Raw genomic sequence first — 21,830 nt, forward strand, 5'->3', positions numbered from 1 at the left:
AACATTCAACTGCAATGTTTTCAAATTCATCACCTAGACATCCTCTGTGAGAGCTGACAGCTCTCTTCTTTAGTGTCTTGGAGAAAAAAACCTGCCTATCCAGAGTGCTAATGTGCTAACAGTCAACATGGAGTTGTTATGTATGGGGAATGAAATGTGAATGCCAAAAGCCCCTGCCACACATGGATATGTGAAGTCAGTAATGCTTGATCCTCAGTTTGTGAAAAAGGGTTTTCTCACTCTCTTTCTCTCCCTCTCTCCACTTGCTGTTTCTCCCTCTCTTCCTTTTTCTCCTCTGTTCTGGCTTTTTGGCATCTCATTTGTCAAACAGGGTCAAGGCTCAGTATAAAAACCCTGTGGTCTAAAAGGATACACTATGTGCCAGACACAGAGTCACTGCCAGGATGGAATAAGACAAAAGACTCATTTAGTTGTGTCATGACTAAGATTACCTTCAAAGAATATATAAATGCCACTTGGTCTTATAGAACCATCTTGTTTTATTGTAAATACATAAGTCCTTTTTATCACACACATTAAATTTTAATTGATTCAAATATGATCTTTCTTGTGAACTTTCTCTCTGTATGTCTCACACTTACTTCACACATTAATCTTTTGCCATTTTGCTCCCTAATTATAACAAGGGATGGGTATTAAAGTACAAAGAGAGAAAGACAAAGAAGGACAGCACACAAGAGACAGCGAGCAGGCGAGCGAGAAAGTAAAGCTAATTAGAAACTGAAACTAAAATTTATATGGCTGTTATTTTACACAGGGTTTTGTATTAAATTGAAAAATAGCAGCTGTATTGAAATGCGATTGGCATGGTGTCCTGCAAATATTGAGGATGCTTGATTCAGAGTGCACTGGCTCAAGTCGTGGTACTGGTGCTGAGAAAAAGCAGGGGATTGACCTTCTCACACCAGACTGTACCAAATGTGTGTTCTGACCATTTGACTTAAGACCCGGTTTGTGTCAATTCTATTTGTAAATGGGTAAACACTCTTGGACGTCCAGAAGTGAGAGTCCATGATGCCAGGTTGTCAAACACACTAGGCCAGTATGTGTCAACAGATTTATTCAACAGGTCAGCTTGGGCAACAAGGCGGCTTCTTCATAGAATTCAGCTCTCATTCACACACCAGCTGACTGAGCAGGATTTGACAGACCCTGGCTGCCAATGTTTGCCTCCCTGTTCCCCTCTGCTTGCTGCCTATTGTTCTAGTGATTGCAGAGTAACCCACTGACAGTAGTCACGCTTTAACTAGATTGTGATTATAGGGAAACAATGTGCACAGGGACATTAGAGGGCTAATTCCAGTTCCTGTTTGCCACACTGGTTGTTGCCATGCATGAAGAGAGGGGGGTGTAGGGAAATATTAGAGCTGTTAAACTATTTGGAGCACGGCTGTAAACACAGTTGAAGTGACATGCTACCCAATTTTGCTTTCCAAAATTAGTATGGTATTAAAATTGAATGACTCCAACTGTAAACAGGCGTGAAACTAATGTTGCAGGAATTATTGGCTGTTATTGTTTCCTCTCAACCCCAAAAATTGTTTGCTGATTTAATGACTATAATAATCTTTCCATCCCAAAGCCAAAACTCTGTAATTGTTTCAGACTCAAAGCTCTTCCTCTGTCTGACTCCCCCTGCTCTGCTGTGTCTTCCCAGATGCCTCCGCCGCAGGGGACACAAAGTCTCGTGTGACTGACAGCTCCCAGTCGCCCAGCTACCGCATCAGGACTGAGTCAGAGCAGGTGTCTCTGTACTCCCCGGAGCAGTCCTCCCTCCATGAAAGTGAGGGTCTGTTATTGCCTTCTTTCCATCTTCTGCAGTACTGTTTTCTCTAACTCACATCTTTGTTTTCTTGCCTCAGCATTATGCAACTACATTTATATGGCAATTCATTCACTGCAAACCATTTCTCGACTTATCTTTTGATAAAACATTAAGTCTGTTTTTTTTCTTGCCCAAACTGATACTTGATACTTTTGAGTGTCACTGATAACAGCTGATCCCTCATCACAGCCGGTGAAAGGCTGAGAATGTACCATGGGTCACTGAATCTCAGGGTGATAGAACAGTTATCCCCCTGCAGTGCTAGTAATGCCACCTAGGTAAAGGTCATGTCTATTATGAAACCTTTTATGATGTGTCTGTCTCCTGTACCTCTAACCCTTCACTCTCCTCTTCCTCTCTATTTCATTTTTTTTCTGTCAATCTCTCTCAGGGTCCGCAGGGAATTCGCGTAGCTCAACCCAGATGAACTCATACTCGGACAGTGGTTACCAGGATGCCAGCAGTGGCTATCTCAGCAGCCAGAACCTGGGCAAGGCAGAGCTGAGGATGCAGCACTCCTTTCCCGGTGCTGGCACTGGCACCCTTATGAGGAATGCCAGGGCCGAGGGCCAGGCTTCAGCCCAGGTACTGTCAGCAACTGCACATAGTACATATTGTTGTTGTCAAGCACTAAATGTATCTTTAAAGAATTAAACTTTGACATCTTAGTGGCTTTGACCTTGGCATGATTGTTGGTGTTTGATTATTGCTGAAACTGTTCTCCTGGGATGTTCACACACAACAGTCTCTAGAGTTTTTACTCAGAATGGTGAAAAAAACAAAAAAGATTCAGTGAGCAGCAGCTCTGCACACGAGAGAGGTCAGAGGAGAAAGGCCAGAGCTAGCAATTTAAATGTAACGGAAGTCACGGCACAGCATTTGTCTTTCATGTACAGATGGGTGACAAATTAAAGGAAAAACCAACACAAGGTCTTGGGCCACAATGTGCTGCCAGAACAGCCTCAATGCTCCTTGGCATAGATTCCACGATTATCTCTACTCTAGTAGAACACTACTGGAGGGATGAACACCAGTCTTCCAAGAGATATTCCCTCATTTGTTGTTGTGATGATGGTGGTAGAGAGCGCTGTCTAACACGTCAATCCAAAAGGATCTTAGTAGTGCAGAGCAGACGGTTTCAGTCACTATTTCATACTTGTATCTTTGTCTGAAAACAGAAATATAAAAACATGTAAATGAGAACAGCTGAATTTGGAATTCTACTGTATTAAAATATATACATATATATATGAGGGATTATAGTTGGGGCAATATTAAAATAAATATATATATATGTGAGCACAGAGGGAAGGAGAGCTGAAAAGTGGCTGACAGAAGGCAGAATGCAAATACCACACAATGATGTCAGTTGTTTACGCCGGTTCCAGACCAGTTTTTAACTACGTCCTCAAATTCGCATGTTGACCATATACAGTCCAGCCAGATAGTAGGTTTTAACCTAGTCTTGTTTTTTTACCTCGGGCAGTTTGCTGCTTACCTTTGTACCAATTTGTGTTTTTTTTATTATATATGGTTCACAATGTTCATTAAATTTAATTCTGATTTGACTGTGAGTTTTTATTTAATGACAACAAAATAGAAACACCAGAATTCAATTGACATGTTTTCGGTGAAGGTAGCAATGTAAAGCTTAAAGGCACAGAAGGAACACAGTGCACTGAGCAAACAACATAATCATGCTTCATGCAGTGTCATGCACAGAGACCACTGAGAAACCAAATGGCATGCTCATACCCTATAGAGGGGGTCGGAAAAGGGAAAATAAATATAGCCAAGAGTAAAGTCATGCCCTGTAATGAATTTGTTTATTTAATCCTATGCTATTTAGCATGTCATTACTTAGGTCAGTTCAAGGCAGTGAGTACATAATTGTTAATCATTTTTATAGCTCCTTAAGGACTGTAGAAACATTGCATGAAGCCATATTGTTTTTTTAACCTCACTTGCAGGCTCCAGCAGTCACGACAGCAGTGCCTGGCCGTGCTATGCGGAGGGTAAGCTCAGTGCCTTCTCGCTCTCACTCGCCAGCATATGCCAGCAGTATGTCCCCTTCCCGCGGCTCCCTGCGTACCTCACCTGGCAGTGCCTATGGCTCACCCATTGTAACTGAACCCAAACCCCTCTCCAGCATCTTCTCTACAACCTTGCCCTCTGCCCAGCGCACCAGTACCGCCGGCGGTGGCAGCGGCTCACCCTACTCAACCCAGAAGAACTCCCCTGCTGCACTGCGACGCATGGGCTCCACAAACTCACGGTCAGGCAGCGCTAGCCGTACCACCTCGCCCTATCAGGCATCTGCAGGGTCCTCGTCAGGTCGCATGGGCTCACCTCTGACAATGGTTGACAACATTAACCCTCCACTAACTAAGCAGCCTACTCACTCATCATCTCCAGTCAGGGCTAGTATGACCGCCGTGCCCCAGCACTACAGCTCCACTCTGCCCCGCTCGGTGCTCCACAACACTGACCCCTACGGACCCCAGAGTTACGACATTTACGAGAGGATGACACGACCTGACAGCCTCACAGGTGCTCAAATGCAAACACACACACACAAACATGTTTGGAGTTTTAGAGTGAATCAGCTCTGCAGCCTGCTCAAATTCATAGAGACTCTCATATCAGTAACTATTTTATATTTTATACTATTTATATTTTTCTATATATTTTTGCATTGTTTTATATAAAAATGTGTAAGGACAATAGCAATAGTAAAATACCTTTTGTCAAATTGGAGAGGAGAAGAGTACATGGTACATGGTGCCTTGCTATTAGTTTAAGTGTATATATCCTCCAAATGGTCTGATAACTAATGGAACATTGATAGAAGGAAGTAACGCCCTTAATGGGTATTTTGTAAAACTTGAGCAGGTCGGTTTTGTAGGCACATAACTGCTTTTAATTATTTCTTCTTGAGTAGCGGATTTGTACTGCAGGCTGTAAATATTTGGACAGTGATGCATTTTCTGTTGGCTCTCTGCTCAGCACACTGAATCTGAAAAGAAACGGTGACTTTGAGGTCAGTGGTCATGCTGGAAGGTAGCCAAAACATAGTTCCTGCAAGAAGACAAATATTAGCTCAAAGAGTAAAATAGACTGCTAATCCTAGTTAGTTTAGCTGTTAAGAATAGACAAGGAAACTGTATATAGTAGTCCTAATATAGCAGCCCACTTAGATGATATTCAGACACTGTGACATTACTAACACTGACTATGTCATTTTCAATCAACTGTGAAGCTTTGATAGCCAGTATACAGTTAGGACCAAGAGTAACTTAATGCCATGCAGAAAAGCAGTGGTGCACTGTCCTCCTGGATTCAAAGTTTTAAATTTGCTGCACCTCTAATGACATGAAACAGTGATGTCACGGGTGCACTGACACAACTTGGAGCGCACTTTCCCATCACTGCAGAAAGGTGAGACTTCAGAAATCAGCAGAAGTACATATTTCAGCTGTTATGTTAAACTTTAACTTAATGTTAAGTAAATTTGATGTTAAGTAAATCTGAAGTTTATTAAGAGACAGTTTTATTTTGCAGGTTAGATAAGTGATAAGCAATTTAACAATATGCATGGGGATGTGTACTTGTTTAGAAAAATAAAAAAGGTGGTAGAAGAAAACATTTCCACAACACATAATGGATTTCGTTCCAAATCCATTACTTTAATGAGTGCATTACCAAGGCTATATAGTGAGCATTCACGAAAGAAAAAAAATAGTGTAGCTTTATAACTGTGTATGTGTGTGTGTGTGACAGAGAGATTATTGGAGAACCTGCCTCCCCAAAGTAGCTTGTGTGTCATGCTTTTAGCAGAAAGACCCAAAAACAGGCACAAACTAATGTTTTTTAGCCAAACACGTCTCTTGTTCAAATCTCTGGAGCCAAACAATTTTCACCCACAGTAACAGGAAGAGACCAGCCTTCAGTTTCATTCACAGCTCTCACTTTTTAAGGTGTCTCCTGTAGATATGAAAATAGCTTTGACAGATAATGTAAACCGCAGATATTACATATTGTAAGGACCGCAAAAATCACACCTTTCTTCACATTTCAGTAGAACACAAAAGTTTTTTACGTGGAGTAAGAAATGAAAGTAGTCATTTAAAACCAGTGAAAGCAGGGTTTTATCGCAAATTTTAAGAACCTTTTTTTTCCTCCAAAAGGTAAAAGAAGCACCTATTCAGCAAATCACTGTATAATGTATTATTACAAGGTTAATGGGCTGTTTTCTGCTTGAATCATGCTGCCTGGGGATATCCTCAGATGCCCTGGTTGATGATGACGTTCAAGGTGAACACTTTTGATTGTTGTTGGACATCGTTTTTCCATCACACTCCGTGCATTGTGTTTGCATGTTGACGCAGCATGTGGAGGTGTGCCTTTTTATTTGGTCTTGATTAAATATCATCATCTCCACCTAATTGCCTTTTTACTATTAAATGTGCATGTGTGTCTTGTAGTGTTACCAACATTTAAGGTCACATCCTCAACTGTTATTTTACTATAGTATGTGCTCTTCCCAAGACTGGGCAATATGGGCAGAAATATTATCACAGTCATCTCAATATACATTTAATACCACTACATTTGTATTCCAGGGCTATATTTACCTTTAGAGTGAATCTTACATAAATCAGATTGGTCAAAACATTTTAATACCAGTATGCTGTAACATTTTGGTCTCAACAAGTCAATGGAAACAATGCTGTTAGACATCCCAAAAGATAAAGGAGTTACAGTAGCTTCAGAAAGTATTCTTCACTTCACTTCCCTTCACTTTTTGCACATTTTATTTAGTGCTGTTGCACCATTTTGTGGTCGGGTGTATCATCTTTGCTTTAATTATCCTCGGGATGTGTCTATAACTTGACATGAGTCCACCTGTGGCAAATTGAGTGGATTGGACACAACAGAGAAAGGTCAATACCTGTGGATAGAAGGTCCCGCAATTCACGGTGCTTGTCACTTGAGTCACTAAGTGGCAAAGACAGGCAGACTGGTCAGAACTGAGGATAAATGCAGCCAAATACAGAAAGGTCCTTAAAAGAAAACCTGCTTCAGAGTACACAAGACCTGAGGCTGCAGCTACTGTTTGCCTTTCAGCACGATAATGACCTGAGGCATACAGACAACGTTGTAGGGGCTTCTGGACAAGTCTCTGACTGTCCATGAGTGGTCCAGCCAAAGCCCATAGAACATCTGTGAAGAAGATGAAGATGACAGAAGATGACAGAGCTTGAGAGGATCTGCCAGGAAGAATGGGATAAACTGCTTAAATGCAGGTTTGCAATGCTTGTAGAGACTTATCCAAAAAGACTCAAAGCTCTAATTGCTGCCAGTGGGACTTCTATAAAGAATGGGGTCTGAATACTTTTTGGAAAAATTTCTAAAAACATCTTTTCACTTTGTCATTATGGGTTATTCAGTGTAGATTCATGGGCAAAAATGGCAATTTTATCCATTTGAAATGAATACAATAGTGTGCAAAAAGGGAAAATGGGTCTGAATACTTTCTGAAGCCACTGTACATAAATTGGCCAAAGCGCTTTAGAACATGCATCTGTATTTACCTTTCTTGTAGCTCATGCTCAGTCTCATGTTTGTGCTATTACTAGCACTTTGGAGCTGCTAACTGACTGACTGTGACTGAATTGACTTTTTATCTGCTCAGTGGAATGATACCTTTTTGAGATAGTGGAAGAAGTTTTCTGTGCTTCCAATCTTCATTGGCACAGGTTATCTGCAGCAAATATTAATTTGCTCTTCATCGGACTTCAGAATTTCTACCATGTTTAAATCACAGAGGTTGTGTAAGCTCTGCCAGAATGTCCTGGTCTTTTTAGGTCATTTTAGTCTCTTAACAGGTAACTCTTTTTTACGTGCATTTTCAGGGTCTTGTATGTGGATGGTTAGAGCGAGGTGCTTTTTTTTTTTTTTTCTTCCTGTAAAGGGCCTACACGCTACACCCTGCTCCTGCAGCCTGCTTGGATAATTATTAAGAGCTTTGACTCAAGTACAGAATAGTTACATTTATCAGAAATGGCAGTTTATCAATGTTATCGTGGAATTTCATGTTCTTATTTTGTGATTTTGAAGAATTTTTAGGATTGTTTTGTCATCTATTTCTACTACTCACCCAAACACACATGCTGCTGCTTTGACTGATGATGTCTCCGGCAGACACAAATGGGTTTTCAGTCGCTGTCCACTGAGCAGACTGAGACACCAGCGAAGTTCTCCTCCCTTTCCCATGTCTTCCTCTCACTCATCTCTTGCTCCCTCCTTTCTCCTCATCCTTGTCTTTGTGTCTCACTCTATTCCCCCTTCTCACACTCTCCCTTTCCCTTGCATACACTTCACCGGAGCTTTACCTCTACTACAGTAATTTGTCACAAGTGTTTGATGAGCCATAGTGGAAGTAAATGGGATGATCACATGATCAGGCTCAATTGCAAGCATTTGGCAAATGCCACCTGACGGCCTTGCCTTGATAATGTATCTGTTGGTGGTTTTCTGTCAGTATCTATCAGAAGCTGTTTTGCCTCCTTTCCTCACCTCTTGCTTGCTCTGTCGTTGTTTTCCTCTGTTTTCTTCTATCCCTTTCCTTGTGTTTCCTTTCTACTCCTCTCAGTCCCCTCCTCTCTTTCTCTTCCCTTTTTTTTTCCTACCACCCACCTGGCTCCCTGCACTGACATTGGCAGGAAGTCATGCTTTCCCTCTGCTGCTGAAAAATGGAAAATGAAGACAAATTGTCCCTAATAATATGCTCATTATGCTCAATGTCCATTTCAGAATAGAGTGGGACAAAGAAAGAACAAGAGGAAATAGCATTTCTGCACGTATGGGCCAAGCCACCATGGTAGTTTTAACTCTATTTTTTATAGCTAGTCTCACTTTTACGTGTAACGATTTTCTAGTTATCAAGCCAGTTCTCCTGTTTGTTTGGAGAGGGGTTTTGAAAATAATTTTTGTTGAGGAATGCAGTCAGCTGCATCCATTTAAGTGTTTGTTTCTCCAGAGCAAGCACGCACCAAGCTGCCGCCACCGCCCTTCATCTAGCCTCTGCCAAGTATAATCTGTTAAAGCCACGGTGAGGGGGCTGAGGGGGAGAATTAAATGACTATAACGCACCAGGAATGTGGGCCATTCATTCTCAATAGACAGCAGTATGTTATTTCTCCCTGACAATTTGCAGATGCTTTTAGAAGTGACTGTAGCCCCTCTATCAAGGGAGCAGAATAAAGAAGGCAGACAGATTAGTCTCCTCTAAGGTTGTTTGAATGTTGCTACTTTCAGGAGTCAGGCTGCTGAGAGGCAGAGATATGCATGAAGGCTCCTGTGCCTGGGAGATTCTGTCCCTCTCACTCGGTCACAGCTGTGACAAAATCCCTGGTTCATGTGGCCGGGGTTTACATGGGATGAGAAGTCTCTGGTGGTCCTAGACGGCCTCATTAGCCCTCTTTTTATTTTCATCCTTTCTTTCCTTCCCCCTCTTATATTCTCTCCTGCTTTCTTCTTGGTTGCTCCTGCCTTTGCTTACGTCTTCCCACTACCTCTTCTTTCTTCATACCCTCGCCCCCTTCAAACCTTTGAACAAGAGGAGCTGAACTGATTTCCTGCCAAACTGCTGCTAGTGGCTATTGTGAGCACTGCCACAGATTGAAAGGATTCCTGGGCTGTTGAGTTTGCCACAACAGCACACAGCGGCGGCATTATTCTTTTTTTACTTTGTTTTACTTCTTACCCTGCACTACAACATGCCTTCCATTTCAGAGTACCTGTTTATTTGTATTCCATAGTTAAGTTGAACCCTTTTGCCTTGAAGCAAGTGGGGTGTTTAATAGAACCCATTAATAAGTCAAATATTGTGAATCTACAGCATGTTACTGCTACAATGGTTTATTTAGCAATAAAACACCAGAGAGCACACTAAAAGCTAGGAGACATTCACCCTGGAGTTCCTAAAACCCTCTAAGCTGCTCTAAAAGCATTGCATTAAGTGTCTTATTGCTCTTATTAATGGTGTTTAAAAAGAATTTCTTTTGTATGGATAATTAAGAATAATAAATATTTTTCACCGTGCAGTTCCTGAATAATGGATAAACAACCTGGTAGCAGGTGTGGAGTGGGACTGATGTTCCACTGGGAATTGAACAATGTACACCACGTGGAGTAGGTGGAGGTGGTGAGATGCTATTGTCAGAGACCAAACATAACCAAACAAGGCAGGCTTTCTTAGATAATGTATTTTAGTCCGTTTTAGTTTTTAGTCATTAGACACCACTTAAAAGACTTTCAATTACCAGTTCAAAATCAACATAAACATTCAGAAAAAAGCTTGAACATGTAACTGGCCTCCACAGCCTTGTTTACTTTTTACAAGGATGTCTGCAGTAGAGTGGCTAAACGCACAGTCAGTGATAAAGTTAAATTGATAAAATGAATAAAGCAACTGTGTTCTGCACGGTCAAATGGTTTTGTCAAGGGAGTCTGGTGGCTTTCAAAGGGCCATGTTTCTGGTTAAACAAGGATCTTACTTTTATAGGTCTACCTCATTATCCATAATGTGGTCAGACACTTAGAACAATCTGAACCTGTCAGTGGCAAAGACAAGCACTTTTAGTAAACGTGCTTCTACACAGACAAAAGTTCAGTTTTAATTACATTGCAGCAGCTGTTTAGTTTAGTTTTAGCTGATTTTACACCAAAAAACATGGTAAAATAATAAGGCCAAAAATCCCGGGGTTATCCTTTAATCCTAAGTGATCCAGTCAGAGCGGTAGAGGCCCATCGGGATTTTTCCCAAACCTGATGACCACTCCACTGCATCCTGGTAGCAAAGCAGAACTTTCAGTACCAACATAGCCTAAGCTGGGGTATTCCCTCAGAAAAATGTGGGCTAGCCATGTCAATCAACTAGTCTCAACCAGTGTGTAATCTTGACCTCAACCAAATCTAAATAATCAGAAACCATTAATGTAGTTAATTGATTCTCTTATGCATTCATTGTGTGGCTCTCTTTAGCAGAGCCTTTGATCAGCTGCCTGATGCCCACCCAGAGCTTGGCTTCTTAACCACTGAAGACTTGGTGCTTCAAAGGTCAGCTTCAGTCCGGCCCACTATCTAGATCTAAATCTTCACTTGCTGTGCCCCCAAAGGCCATCTGCTCCCAAAGGAGGCAAACATGCTCATTTATTCATTTCCTCCGTCTCAGGCTGTGACAAGAATCCCTCATTTAGCTGGTTATGCATGGTAGCAGCAGTCTGTGCCTGAGCTCGTGCAGTTGGAGAGGACCCAAGTGACGTTTGGAGACTTGTGAAATGTGCAATGAGCAGTTAGTTGCCAACTGTATACTGGTCCACTGGGATTCACAGTTTAGTGAGCTTCACTGATGTGAGGTTTTACACAAACATGGGCATGCAGATCACTTGAAATGTGTGGCTTTGTTTGATGGAGATGAAAGAAATCTGAAATCTCTTCATATCCATCTTCTCCTCTACTTTTCATCACACCCATGTATGTTCTTTTTTTTTTTTTTCCAGCTATAATTTAGTGTATTCCCCAGCCCATTCAAACTTCATAGGAAAAGCATGACCATTATTGTACCCTTTGATATATAAAAAAGGGTATAAAAAAGTTCTTGTCATGTCAAATTATCATACTCAGCTCCAGCTTTAGTTTAATCAGGGGAGTGATTGGCTGAATCATGTCATTATTGTAGCCCATTTTCAAGCATTAGCCCTTAGTTTGATAGACATTTTGCAACCAATTATCCATCACCAGCAATATTCAAATTGCAGGGGTCATTTTCATCAAATTTCAGATCCATTCATTTTCTTAATGCTGTTTTGTATTATTGCAGTGTCTCCCCTGTTTTCTACCTATCTGAAATGCCCTGTGCGCTACAGTCCTTGTCTCTGTGAGCCCTGCTCTTGCTCTGTGGAAAGTGCAGACCAATTGCTTCTTCATCCTGTCAGCGATGGGCTTCACCTGGAGGGTGTAGCATGCAGGACATTCACACAGTCATGACTGAATGTGCTCTCAGGAACACATGCCTAAGATGAATGTTGGTTATCAAACACCAGAATTGTAAAGGTGTAAAGGTTATTCCACGTGCACGAGCCTCATTTCCATTCCCATAATTAGCCATAAATGGATGAAGACACTCCCTTAATCCATCAGTTTGCAGACAAGTTATCAGACATGGCACAGAAAATGACAACAAAAAAAGAGGCGCAATTTCAGTGATTGTTGGTTGGATTACGAATGGGAGCTCATCAGTTTACTTTATTGGAATAAGTCCTGTTTTACTCTTAACTTCATTTGTCAGGATCAGAGACATCTTAATTAGGCTTCAAGCAGGCGTCTGAAATTAGTTTAGATTTGTAAATATTAAAATAGTATCACATATATTTACCCAATGACTCACAATAAATAATGAGGATATAATATTAAACAATGCTGAAGGAAACATTGAGCACACAAACACAATTATTTCCTTTGATGAATTGTAACACTGTTTTTCCTTTGTAATTAGCAAAACTTATGATGATAATAAGTGCAAGCTCTGTGAAGTTGGCTTTGTTTACGTCGAATTCTGTTTTGCAGTTTCACTTCACTGTATCTCACTTGGCTTCCTCTGAAGAACCATGTGTCAAAAGAGTGTGTGAGGTGCGCACAGTCTCACTGCACATTCTGTGTTCATAAATACCCATTCATGTGCAGTGGTTTTTGTGTGTGCGCATCATTTATGCATCTGGCTCCAGGTGTCTGTAGTGATGGAAGTATTTTTTACTCACTTTTTTACCTGTGTACATTTGCACACCTTTGAGTGGTAATATGCTTAAATCTTCCTACATTTTTGTAACAAGCAGTTTTTTGTTTTTTTTTTGAAGGAATCAGAGAATTTATTTTTATTTTTCCCAAAGATCCAGCAGCTATTGTTTAGACTGTTTCTTTCTAACTTGACACCAGAACTAAATCTGACTAGCCAACATATGAATCCAAACAACTTCTGTAGAGGCTGTTGTGTTGTTTTGTTTTGTTTTGTTTTGTTTTGTTTTTGTTTTTTTTCATACCATTTCACTATTGGGTGGAATGGGTAGACTAAAATGAAATGGTGATTTTAGTAGTTTGAGGTTGGACATAATAATACTGAAAATTCAAGAAATGTTAAGAATTACCATATCTGCAGATGTCCTCCCTTGAAGATATGTGCCGTGTTTGCATTGGATTTTGCATTTGCATTTTTGATTTTGGTTGGCTCATGGGATGAGGGTGATGGTTGATGAGTCTCATAATCATGGGTCTTCTTTATATGGAAGTATTCAGAGCAGCATATATTACTGTTACCTCATTCTGCTGTTATTATTTAACATCTGCACTGAATCTGAGTCAGACAGGACTTGCTACTCCATGCTGCTCCCACAGCCTGTTGTTATAGTGACCTGTCTGGAAAGGAGTTTTAATTGCAGCACTGACCTGCGTGCTTCTGTTTCTCACCGTTGGCAGGTGAGCCTGTTGCTGATTACAGAGATTTGAATTAGAATGCCTTGATTGTCATTGTAAGTTCTGCGTACAACAAAATTAGGAGCGCTGTTCCTTAATTGGTGCATAGAAAAAAAGAAAAACACAAGACAGAGATCATTTCAAATAATAAAATATGAGCAAGTGTATTATATTGCACAATAATAATTAAACTTGTTGAATATAGTATTGCACATGGATAAATAGTAGTATGATATGGATGCAGTTTGATTGGTGATTGTTCCGTATGGTATTGACAGTATTGTACAAAAGTAAAGCATTCTCATAAGCAGCTTGTTTGTGTTTACTGTGTTAATGGCTCTGTGGAAGAAACTGTCTCTGAGTCTGGAGGTGCATGTTTTGACAGACCAGTACCACCTGCCAGAGGGCAACAGTTCAAACAGGTGGTGACCGGGATGTGTGGAGTCCTTAATAATGTTAGTGCCTCTGCTGAGGTAGCAGAAGCTGGTGATGTCCTCCAGGGAGGGCAGTGAGCAGACAGTGATCTTCTGTTCTGTGTTTATTACCCTTTGAAGAGCTTTCTGCTATTGAGCAACCTGCATACCACAATGAGATGCAGTACGTCCGTATGCTCTCAGTGGTTGCACGGTAAAAGGACACCAGCAGCTTTCTATCCAGGTTGTTTTTCCCGAGCACCCTCAGTAAGTGTAGTCGCTGCTGTGCCTTTTTAACACTCACAGTTTACAGAGGCTCAGGCTGCTTCCTGCACCACATATTTCTCAACGTCTGTTCTGATTGGTTCACATTCTTCTTGGACGATCACAGTTCACCCTGGTCGGCCCTCATCAGTGGTCTACTTAGTGCAGCATTAACTATTTGCTCCAGTCTATTCTTCCTCCACAAGAAAAAGATCACAGGTCTTTGACATACATACTCTCAATTTGTATGTCATGTACCGGTATACAAAAGGACTGATCCCATTCAGAGTGGCAATATTTCCCCTCTCCACGATGCTCTGTCAACTGCATACAGACTATTTAATAGTTATTTCCTCTTAAACAGGAGTAGATCTTATGTGGATGTTGGCAGTAGTTGGCTGTAGTCTTTGTGTTGTCTTTAATTGCAACAAAAGAAAACACAAGGCGCTACAGCCGCCCAAATTTGTCAGTGCTCAGTCTTGACAAAAGTCATCTTGTTTTGTCAAAGATATGTAACCCGATAGAGAACTGGAAATGAGCATTAAATAATTTTTTTTGTCAAATTTAAGTTGGGGTGACAGAAAGGAATGTGGGAGAAGGAATGAGATGATTTTTTTTTTCTTTTTTTTTTTTTTTTTCCTACCCTCCCATCCTTTAAATTTTTCCCATAGGAGTGTGATGCTGAATATCTCTAGCAGAGCTATGGTGTTTGGGTACTGTGTATATCAACTCTTGGTTATGTGAATTTGCAGTGATTCGTGGTATTAGCAATACCTGATAGTTTTCTCAAGCCTGGGTTTATTGCCTTAAAGAATCATACTATATTTTGTACATATACTGTATGATTACATTACTGACAGCCATTTCACTTTACTTCAGTTCAGTGGCTGCGCCACCAGAGTTGGTGATGTTTGTTTTCGGTTTGGCATAGAAAAAAGTTCAGTGTCGTACACAGTGTCAGCAGAACAATATATATGATTAATCACACAATTTCTCCAAGCACATCCTGATTTCTCATTTTTTTAGTCAGTTTTTTCTACCTACCATACTGCATGCTGGTTTCCAATCATTTCCATCAAATATGAAAATTAACCCTGAAACCTGCTTGAGTGAGGTCACAGTGAACATCATGTCTGCTTTTTTTTTGCATTGCGTTGCATTATTGTTTTATGCTAATACAGTGCAGACCTTGCAGATCTGTGAGCTACATTACCATGTATCAATGACATTAACTTTGACATGAATTAAAGGAGACATGTTGTTTCATATATTTGATTACCTAACTCAAGTATAAAGTTTCTTGAAATAGATTTTCACAACAGAATAAATGGAAATCAGTGGCTACTTAAAAAGTGGAGGGAAATAATAAAAAATCACACAATGCTGTGAAAATTGATGTAATATAAAACAACACATCCCCAACCCGTATGTCATAACTGATACCACTATCCAGAAAGAATTACAATAAAAAAGCTGAAGCTTGCTCACTGACAATTTGACAGTATACAAGAGAGCTGACTGACAGATTTTTGCTCGTGCAGGGCTCAAAACATTGACACTTCAGTTATGAGGCTGTCTGTATGATCACTGGACCATTCTGCGACTAACAGCTAACACTAACTACTCCCCCACATCTACAGGAATACGCAGTTCATATGCCAGTCAACACAGCCAGCTGGGCCAGGATTTAAGGTCAGCCATGTCCCCAGACCGCCACATTGCACCAATCTATGAGGATCGGACTTTCCAGGGCCCATTGTACCGGAGCCCCAGCCACACCCAGCAGGGGACCCTCTACAGGAGCACCTCAGGTTTGTCCCACATTATTTATTTAATAAAGAATCACGTAAAGACAGTGACAAACCACCTGTAAAGGATATGTCAACATGATATCTAGGACACACCCACCCCTGTGCTTTTTTGGTTTGGTTTTTGTTTTTTTTTTAAGCTGCCTTTTATCAATACTAAAAGCAGATTTTGTTTTAACATTGCAAGGCAGAAATGATCCCAGTTGAAAATGATCATATGAAGTGATTATCAGTATATTTTTTATTATGAGAGTTCAATCCACTTGTAGAGCGGCCTCAGACCTCAATGTCATTTTTGCTTTACTTCCCTTCATGTGACTTTGCCAGCTGGAATGTTAACACGAACTGTGTTCAGTAACAGCAAAACAACAACAGAAGTTACAGTACAACAATCGTTAGAGTTCTGTGGTTCCCAACCCCTGACCTATGGACGGATGCCAGGCCATGTAGAATTTGCTACAGAGCCATGAGAAATGATTTGAGGGGGAAAAAAAACATTTTATGACTTTTTAGGCTGTTTGTGCTTTCTTCCTGTTACTTTTGCAACAAGATAGCTAAAATGAGTATAAAACAATAATATTGAAGGGGAATTTGAGAAAGCTTGAGTTTTTTAGGTTTTTTTTCAAAGAAGACAGGGAAGACATATGATATACTACAATGTTAAGTTTGGTTATTCCTCTTCCCCTGTAGGCTGGTCTGCATTAATGTTGTCGATATAAAAACAGCCCACAGCACAAAAGTAGTGGGTCTTTGCTGCTTTAGTGTTTTGTTTTGAGTGATCAGACACCAAATTATTTCCAAACCTACCAAACACATTTGCTTTTCTTATTGACCTCCTTTTTTTATCTCTTTATTGCTGCTGCTGTCTCTGTATCTTCATGCAGCTGAGTCATGCAGATCCATATTAGCACTTTTCAAAGCAATTTTTCAATCATTATCTCCATTCTTATTTCCAGAAAACATATCTTCACATTAAGAGCACTTTTCTTTTGTTGTCTTATATAGATGTCCCCTTTGTCTTCAAATATTTCAAAGTCTTCCGTTTAATTTGGGGCATTTGACACTGGTGTATTGTCTCCCTTGGGGAAGACTATTTAGCGCCCGTTAGCACTACGTATGTTATGTCTTCCTTGCTTTTCTCCCTTCCTTTCTATGTTTCTTTCTCTCTCTCACCACCTCTCCTTCCCTGCCTTCCTTCCCTTCCTCTCTCCACTGTCAGACAGAACGGGTGAGACATGAGTTAATAGGCAGATACTGATATGTCATCCTGCCACAAAGGAGTCCATTACCCGTGTGTCACACTGAGAATGAAAAGAAGGATGAAGGGGCCAGGGGACAGCTTGGTTACCCACGTCCGCAGCCTGCTCTCCTCTAGCTCTCCTGATGTTGGCATTCTCCACTCATCATCCCCCCGGCCCCGGATACACATGCTTAGTTTGCACTCACACACACACGCACACACTCCGTTCAGCCTTCTCCTCAGCACAATGGAGATCTGCTTAGACCGATAAGTTCACTAATAAATGCTATTGATGCTGTGAAGAAGCCCCACAGACGAGCCGCTATAATGTGTTTATGCCAGCTATATTGAGAAAAGGCAAATGGGGTGGAGCTGGAGGGGGTGTTCAATATGGAGTCTTTATAAGAGTGAGCTCATTAGAAAAATCCAATTTGTTCCTAGAGTATTCTTTGTTATGTGGTGAAATGAAATTTCAATGGGCCATTTTCTCCCACCAGCTTTCCAAGCAGACTTTGACTTTTTCTGGAAGCTTGCACTTTACTTTTTTTGTGCAAATGGGAGCAAGATTTTTATGTTAAGTGGAAATATTGATCCTGGGCTGAAAAGACAAGCAATAGGATCCAAAGAGTTCTGGTGAAATTGCAAAGCTACACTGTGTTGTTTATAATTTGTCTCCCAGTGTCTTTGGTTCTGTTAGGTTACATTGTGGGAGATAACCATATTGCAGGGTAGCACTGCTGCCCAACATAGAAGTGCACTGATGTGAGAAATTGTGTTTTTGGAGCAGCCCCACAAGTTGACGTCTTGGTTCCTGGTAGGAGGGAGTTTGAGCACGCACATGCCCAGTCCTGTTGGATAGCTGATAGAGATCTGACTGGCACAGCAGTCACGCTGCCACACATAACGTGGCTCTAGTGAGAAGGAGGGCTAAATCCAACCAGCTTGTTTATGCAGTTCTGTGTTTGTGACCCATTGTGTTAAAAAACTAGGTCATAATATCACTTGGAGCGGATGAACAAAAGAAAGATGACTGAAGCAAGATGGTGTCAACCTGAATATTGGACCTTGTCTGGAAGAATGACTTCTCTGCATGTTTGTGTTTGTGATGCTTCCACTTTACTGGTGTATCACTGACTGTTTTTGGAGTCGGTCATGGTTTACCATTGTCTCTCTGCTGTGTTTGGCAAAGTTAGCCTGAGAATACAGTGGCGCAAAGGGGGAAGAAGGCGGTGAAAGGATTTATGGATCATCAAACAGGTTGAGTCCTCCTGTCCTCTTTGAAAACTAGCTGGATCCCTCTGGCTAAACACAATCTTGTAAAAACAAAACAACATGCGAACATGCCTTTGAAGAAGAAGACTTCTGCCTTGTGGAACCATGGGAGCTGTGTTTTATCCTCCATTTATTGGTTCCAGATTTGAGAATTTGCTGAGTCTGGCAGAACAGCTGCATGTTTGTATTTTCAGCTTAGTTTAACGTTGTAGGCTACCGGTATGCAAAGCTCAGAGTGTAGCTGAAAAGGTCTGAAATGCTGCTAATCTGCACTTTGTCAGCTGGCACGTGTATTTTTAATGTTCAAATTTTCTCTCTGAATGGTGCGGGGGGTTTTTTTTTGGTCGTCAGGTGTGGGGAGTCTCCAGCGGACATCAAGCCAACGCAGTGCCATGACCTACCAAAGAAACAACTATGCTCTTAACACATCAGCCACCTATGCTGATCCATATCGCTCAGCACAGTACCGGCCCTCTGATCCAAACTACACTCGCCAGGCTGTTGTCATGGACGATGGTGCCACCCGCTCACCCTCCATAGACAGCATTCAAAAGGATCCCAGGTAAGCACTGCTTGCTTTTTTGTGTACTAGTGTGTTTCTAAACTACTAGATGTAGCCTGAGGTTAAACCTGTGTAGTGTAACACAAACCAGCCATCCAAAGGGACTACTTATGCTTACAAGGCATCCCTGTTCTGCTGGGTCAACACCGGTGTCCACTTACTATTCAAACAGAAAGCCCTCTGAATAGTCACACACAGCTCCAGCCATTAAACTGGCTCTACTGTGCCTTGGCCATTTCAGAATAGATTCTCACATGCACTGAAGTTCTGTCTCCGCTCTTGTTGTCCAGATGTGTATATGCATAGAAAGTGGGTTGACCCCTGGGCTGAACCTCAGTCCTTGTACATTTGGAGCTTTGTTTACATCCTGTAGTCTCACGACTTGAAGTGTGTCCACCAGGGTGACAGTGATGACTCAGGTCTCTTGTGCATTGGCATACAATATCCCCTAGAAAATTTGTAAACAGGATTTCTGTATAGGAATATCTATCAGTGTATTTTCCAGCTTTGTAAGCAGTTTGACAAGCTTGCGGTCATTCACACATAATTTAGCCTAATTTCATCTACTTTTGGATGCATGTATGTCACTGCTACTCTGTCTCATCTTGCAAATTATATTTTCTTTATCAAACTGAAGACATAGAGAAGTAACATGATATTAGATGTATAAAGAGTTTTTTATTGACTTTTGAATGTGAAAAATGGTTCCTAAGTATATTTCAAGAGCAGTCAAGAAATGATGCATTCCTCGCTTTTTTCTTTAGTGTACTGCATACAGAAAAGCAGTAATCCAAGTGTGACCAAAGTGGATTGTTACACAGAACCGGATGTGAATGTAATTTCCTGGACTTATCAGTTTGCCCCAAGCTCCTGAAGTATTCATTTTGTGGGAAACTGTCATGCTGATACCTTTGTGCCCCACCTGTGTTTCTAGGGAGTTCGCATGGCGTGACCCAGAGCTAATGGAGGTGATTCACATGCTGCAGCACCACTTCCCCTCAGTGCAGGCCAATGCAGCTGCCTATCTGCAGCACCTGTGCTTTGGTGATAATCGAATCAAGGCTGAGGTAGGCATTATACTGTACCCATGCTGTGTCTTAGTAGAATTATGTCAATCAAACACCTTAATGTCTGATAATTATTACACACTATGCACATTCTTTGTGCATTTACCTGTGCCAATTGTGTCATGTTTAAAGGGAAGCTGCAGGTTATTATAACTGGGGTTGTATTTTGGAAACAAGAGCCATTTGTTCTACTGCAGTAAAATGCAGCAACATCGGTATCAATTCTCCAGATGATGAGACAAGTTGTGAACAAAAGCCTTAATAAAGTTATATTCATTTAGAAGAGAAAAAAAGGCTTTGCCTGTGCAGTGAGAGGTTATTAGAAACATTACAGCTCACTTTTGGCTTTATTTCACAATAACGTTGTAGCTGATCTGCCAAATCTTGTGGCTAATCTCTGTCTTGCTTGTTGCATAATATGACCTATTTTTAGTGCTTTTGCCCTGTTCCAAGACCTCAGCATAACTATGGTGACTCACTGTCATCAAAACGAAAAAAACTGATGGCCAAATAATATATCAAAAATTATTCATACTTCATACATAGAAAAAAATATGTTATCAAAATATGTTTCCTGCTTTTCATAAGTAGGCTTCATTCTTTCGAACTACCATTTCCTGTGGTTAAGGCTTTTTCTGTGGTCATAGATTAGCATTACTTTTCCACAAATAATTTGTTCCAATATGAATAAATTCCTTGTGTATAGATTCTCCTGTCACATGAATAAATGCATAATTTTGCATCTTCACAATATATAAGGTGAAAAATTATGAAAACTAGTCAGAATCATTTCCTATCTGCTAATGGTGTTTGATCCCATTCACTCTGTTTATAGGTATGTCGACTGGGAGGAATTAAACACCTGGTGGACCTTCTAGACCACAAGGTCCTTGAAGTCCAGAGAAACTCATGTGGAGCTCTGAGGAATCTCGTTTATGGCAAGGCAGTGGATGACAATAAGATCGCTGTGAGGAATGCAGGAGGCATCCCAGCTCTGCTCCGCCTGCTGAGAAAGACTGTAGATGCAGAAGTGAGGGAGCTTGTCACAGGTAAGATACTCAACAATAGATACTAAACAATTAAACTGGCTGCTTACCATGGTCTGTCCTAAGATCATGATTGTCGTAGTAAATGAATCATGGAGGCTTTTCCGCAAGTTGCTTCTAGGGCTGTGACAACTGCATATGATACATGGAAAGAAATAAAACCACAGTTCCACCGGATTCATATTCTTTTATTACTTTGGCTGCAGAGAGATTTAGCTCATTCTCTGTTTGAAAATTGTCCCTTACAGTCTGCTTGTCAGTGTCCTCTTGATGCATTGGGCCGTGTGCTGCTCAGTCATATTTGTGTGTTGTCTGAGCTCTGCAAACAGGATATAAATCCATGTTGTTTTGGATCAGGGTGGAGCGCTACAGAAATAAGCAAGCCAAGACATTTGGCTCCCAGGTGGCTGAGTCAGCTGTTTGTGCTCGACTTCAAACCCCGCTCTAACATGGTCTCAGGTTACAGTCCAGCAGTCCTGAGGGAAAACAATATAGCCGGTGTGCAAACATTACACTGTGTAGCATTTGTATATATTCTCTGGGAAGAGATTGCATTCATTTTTTGTTTCAATTAAGTGTCTGTTTACTTTGCTTAACACATACCAAAGGAGAAATAATCAACATTTGAAATGAGCACAAGAGCAAAATTTGCCTCTGCTCATATTTGTGCTTGTGTTAAAGCACATTTAAGTACACAGGGGTTTATGGCTGAGAACCACTAAAAATGTCTCTCTTCACTCCCTTCATTCAAATTTCAAAAGGTTGTAGAGACGTGCATTG

General features: G+C 40.9%; 1 protein-coding gene across 6 annotated transcripts in view; it reads left to right on the forward strand.

Moving 5' to 3' along the window:
• pkp4 (plakophilin 4) overlaps positions 1 to 21,830 on the forward strand; it is a 76,278-nt gene that overhangs the window by 39,870 nt on the left and 14,578 nt on the right. For 4 of the 6 annotated variants that reach the window (XM_071471652.1, XM_071471739.1, XM_071471479.1 and 1 more), the window contains 7 exons: positions 1,679 to 1,810; positions 2,238 to 2,431; positions 3,817 to 4,396; positions 15,696 to 15,866; positions 18,727 to 18,937; positions 19,872 to 20,004; positions 20,840 to 21,053. In XM_071471652.1, coding sequence (XP_071327753.1) covers positions 1,679 to 1,810; positions 2,238 to 2,431; positions 3,817 to 4,396; positions 15,696 to 15,866; positions 18,727 to 18,937; positions 19,872 to 20,004; positions 20,840 to 21,053 — 1,635 coding nt within the window. The remainder of the gene's footprint in view (positions 1 to 1,678; positions 1,811 to 2,237; positions 2,432 to 3,816; positions 4,397 to 15,695; positions 15,867 to 18,726; positions 18,938 to 19,871; positions 20,005 to 20,839; positions 21,054 to 21,830) is intronic. The other 2 variants (XM_071471822.1, XM_071471568.1) reach the window with 1 other exon arrangement.

Source organism: Trachinotus anak, unplaced genomic scaffold (genome assembly GCF_046630095.1).
Source record: "Trachinotus anak isolate AG129_WGS33_773 ecotype Australia unplaced genomic scaffold, CSIRO_AGI_Tana_v1 ptg000001l, whole genome shotgun sequence".
In the NCBI taxonomy this organism is placed as follows: Eukaryota; Metazoa; Chordata; class Actinopteri; order Carangiformes; family Carangidae; genus Trachinotus; species Trachinotus anak.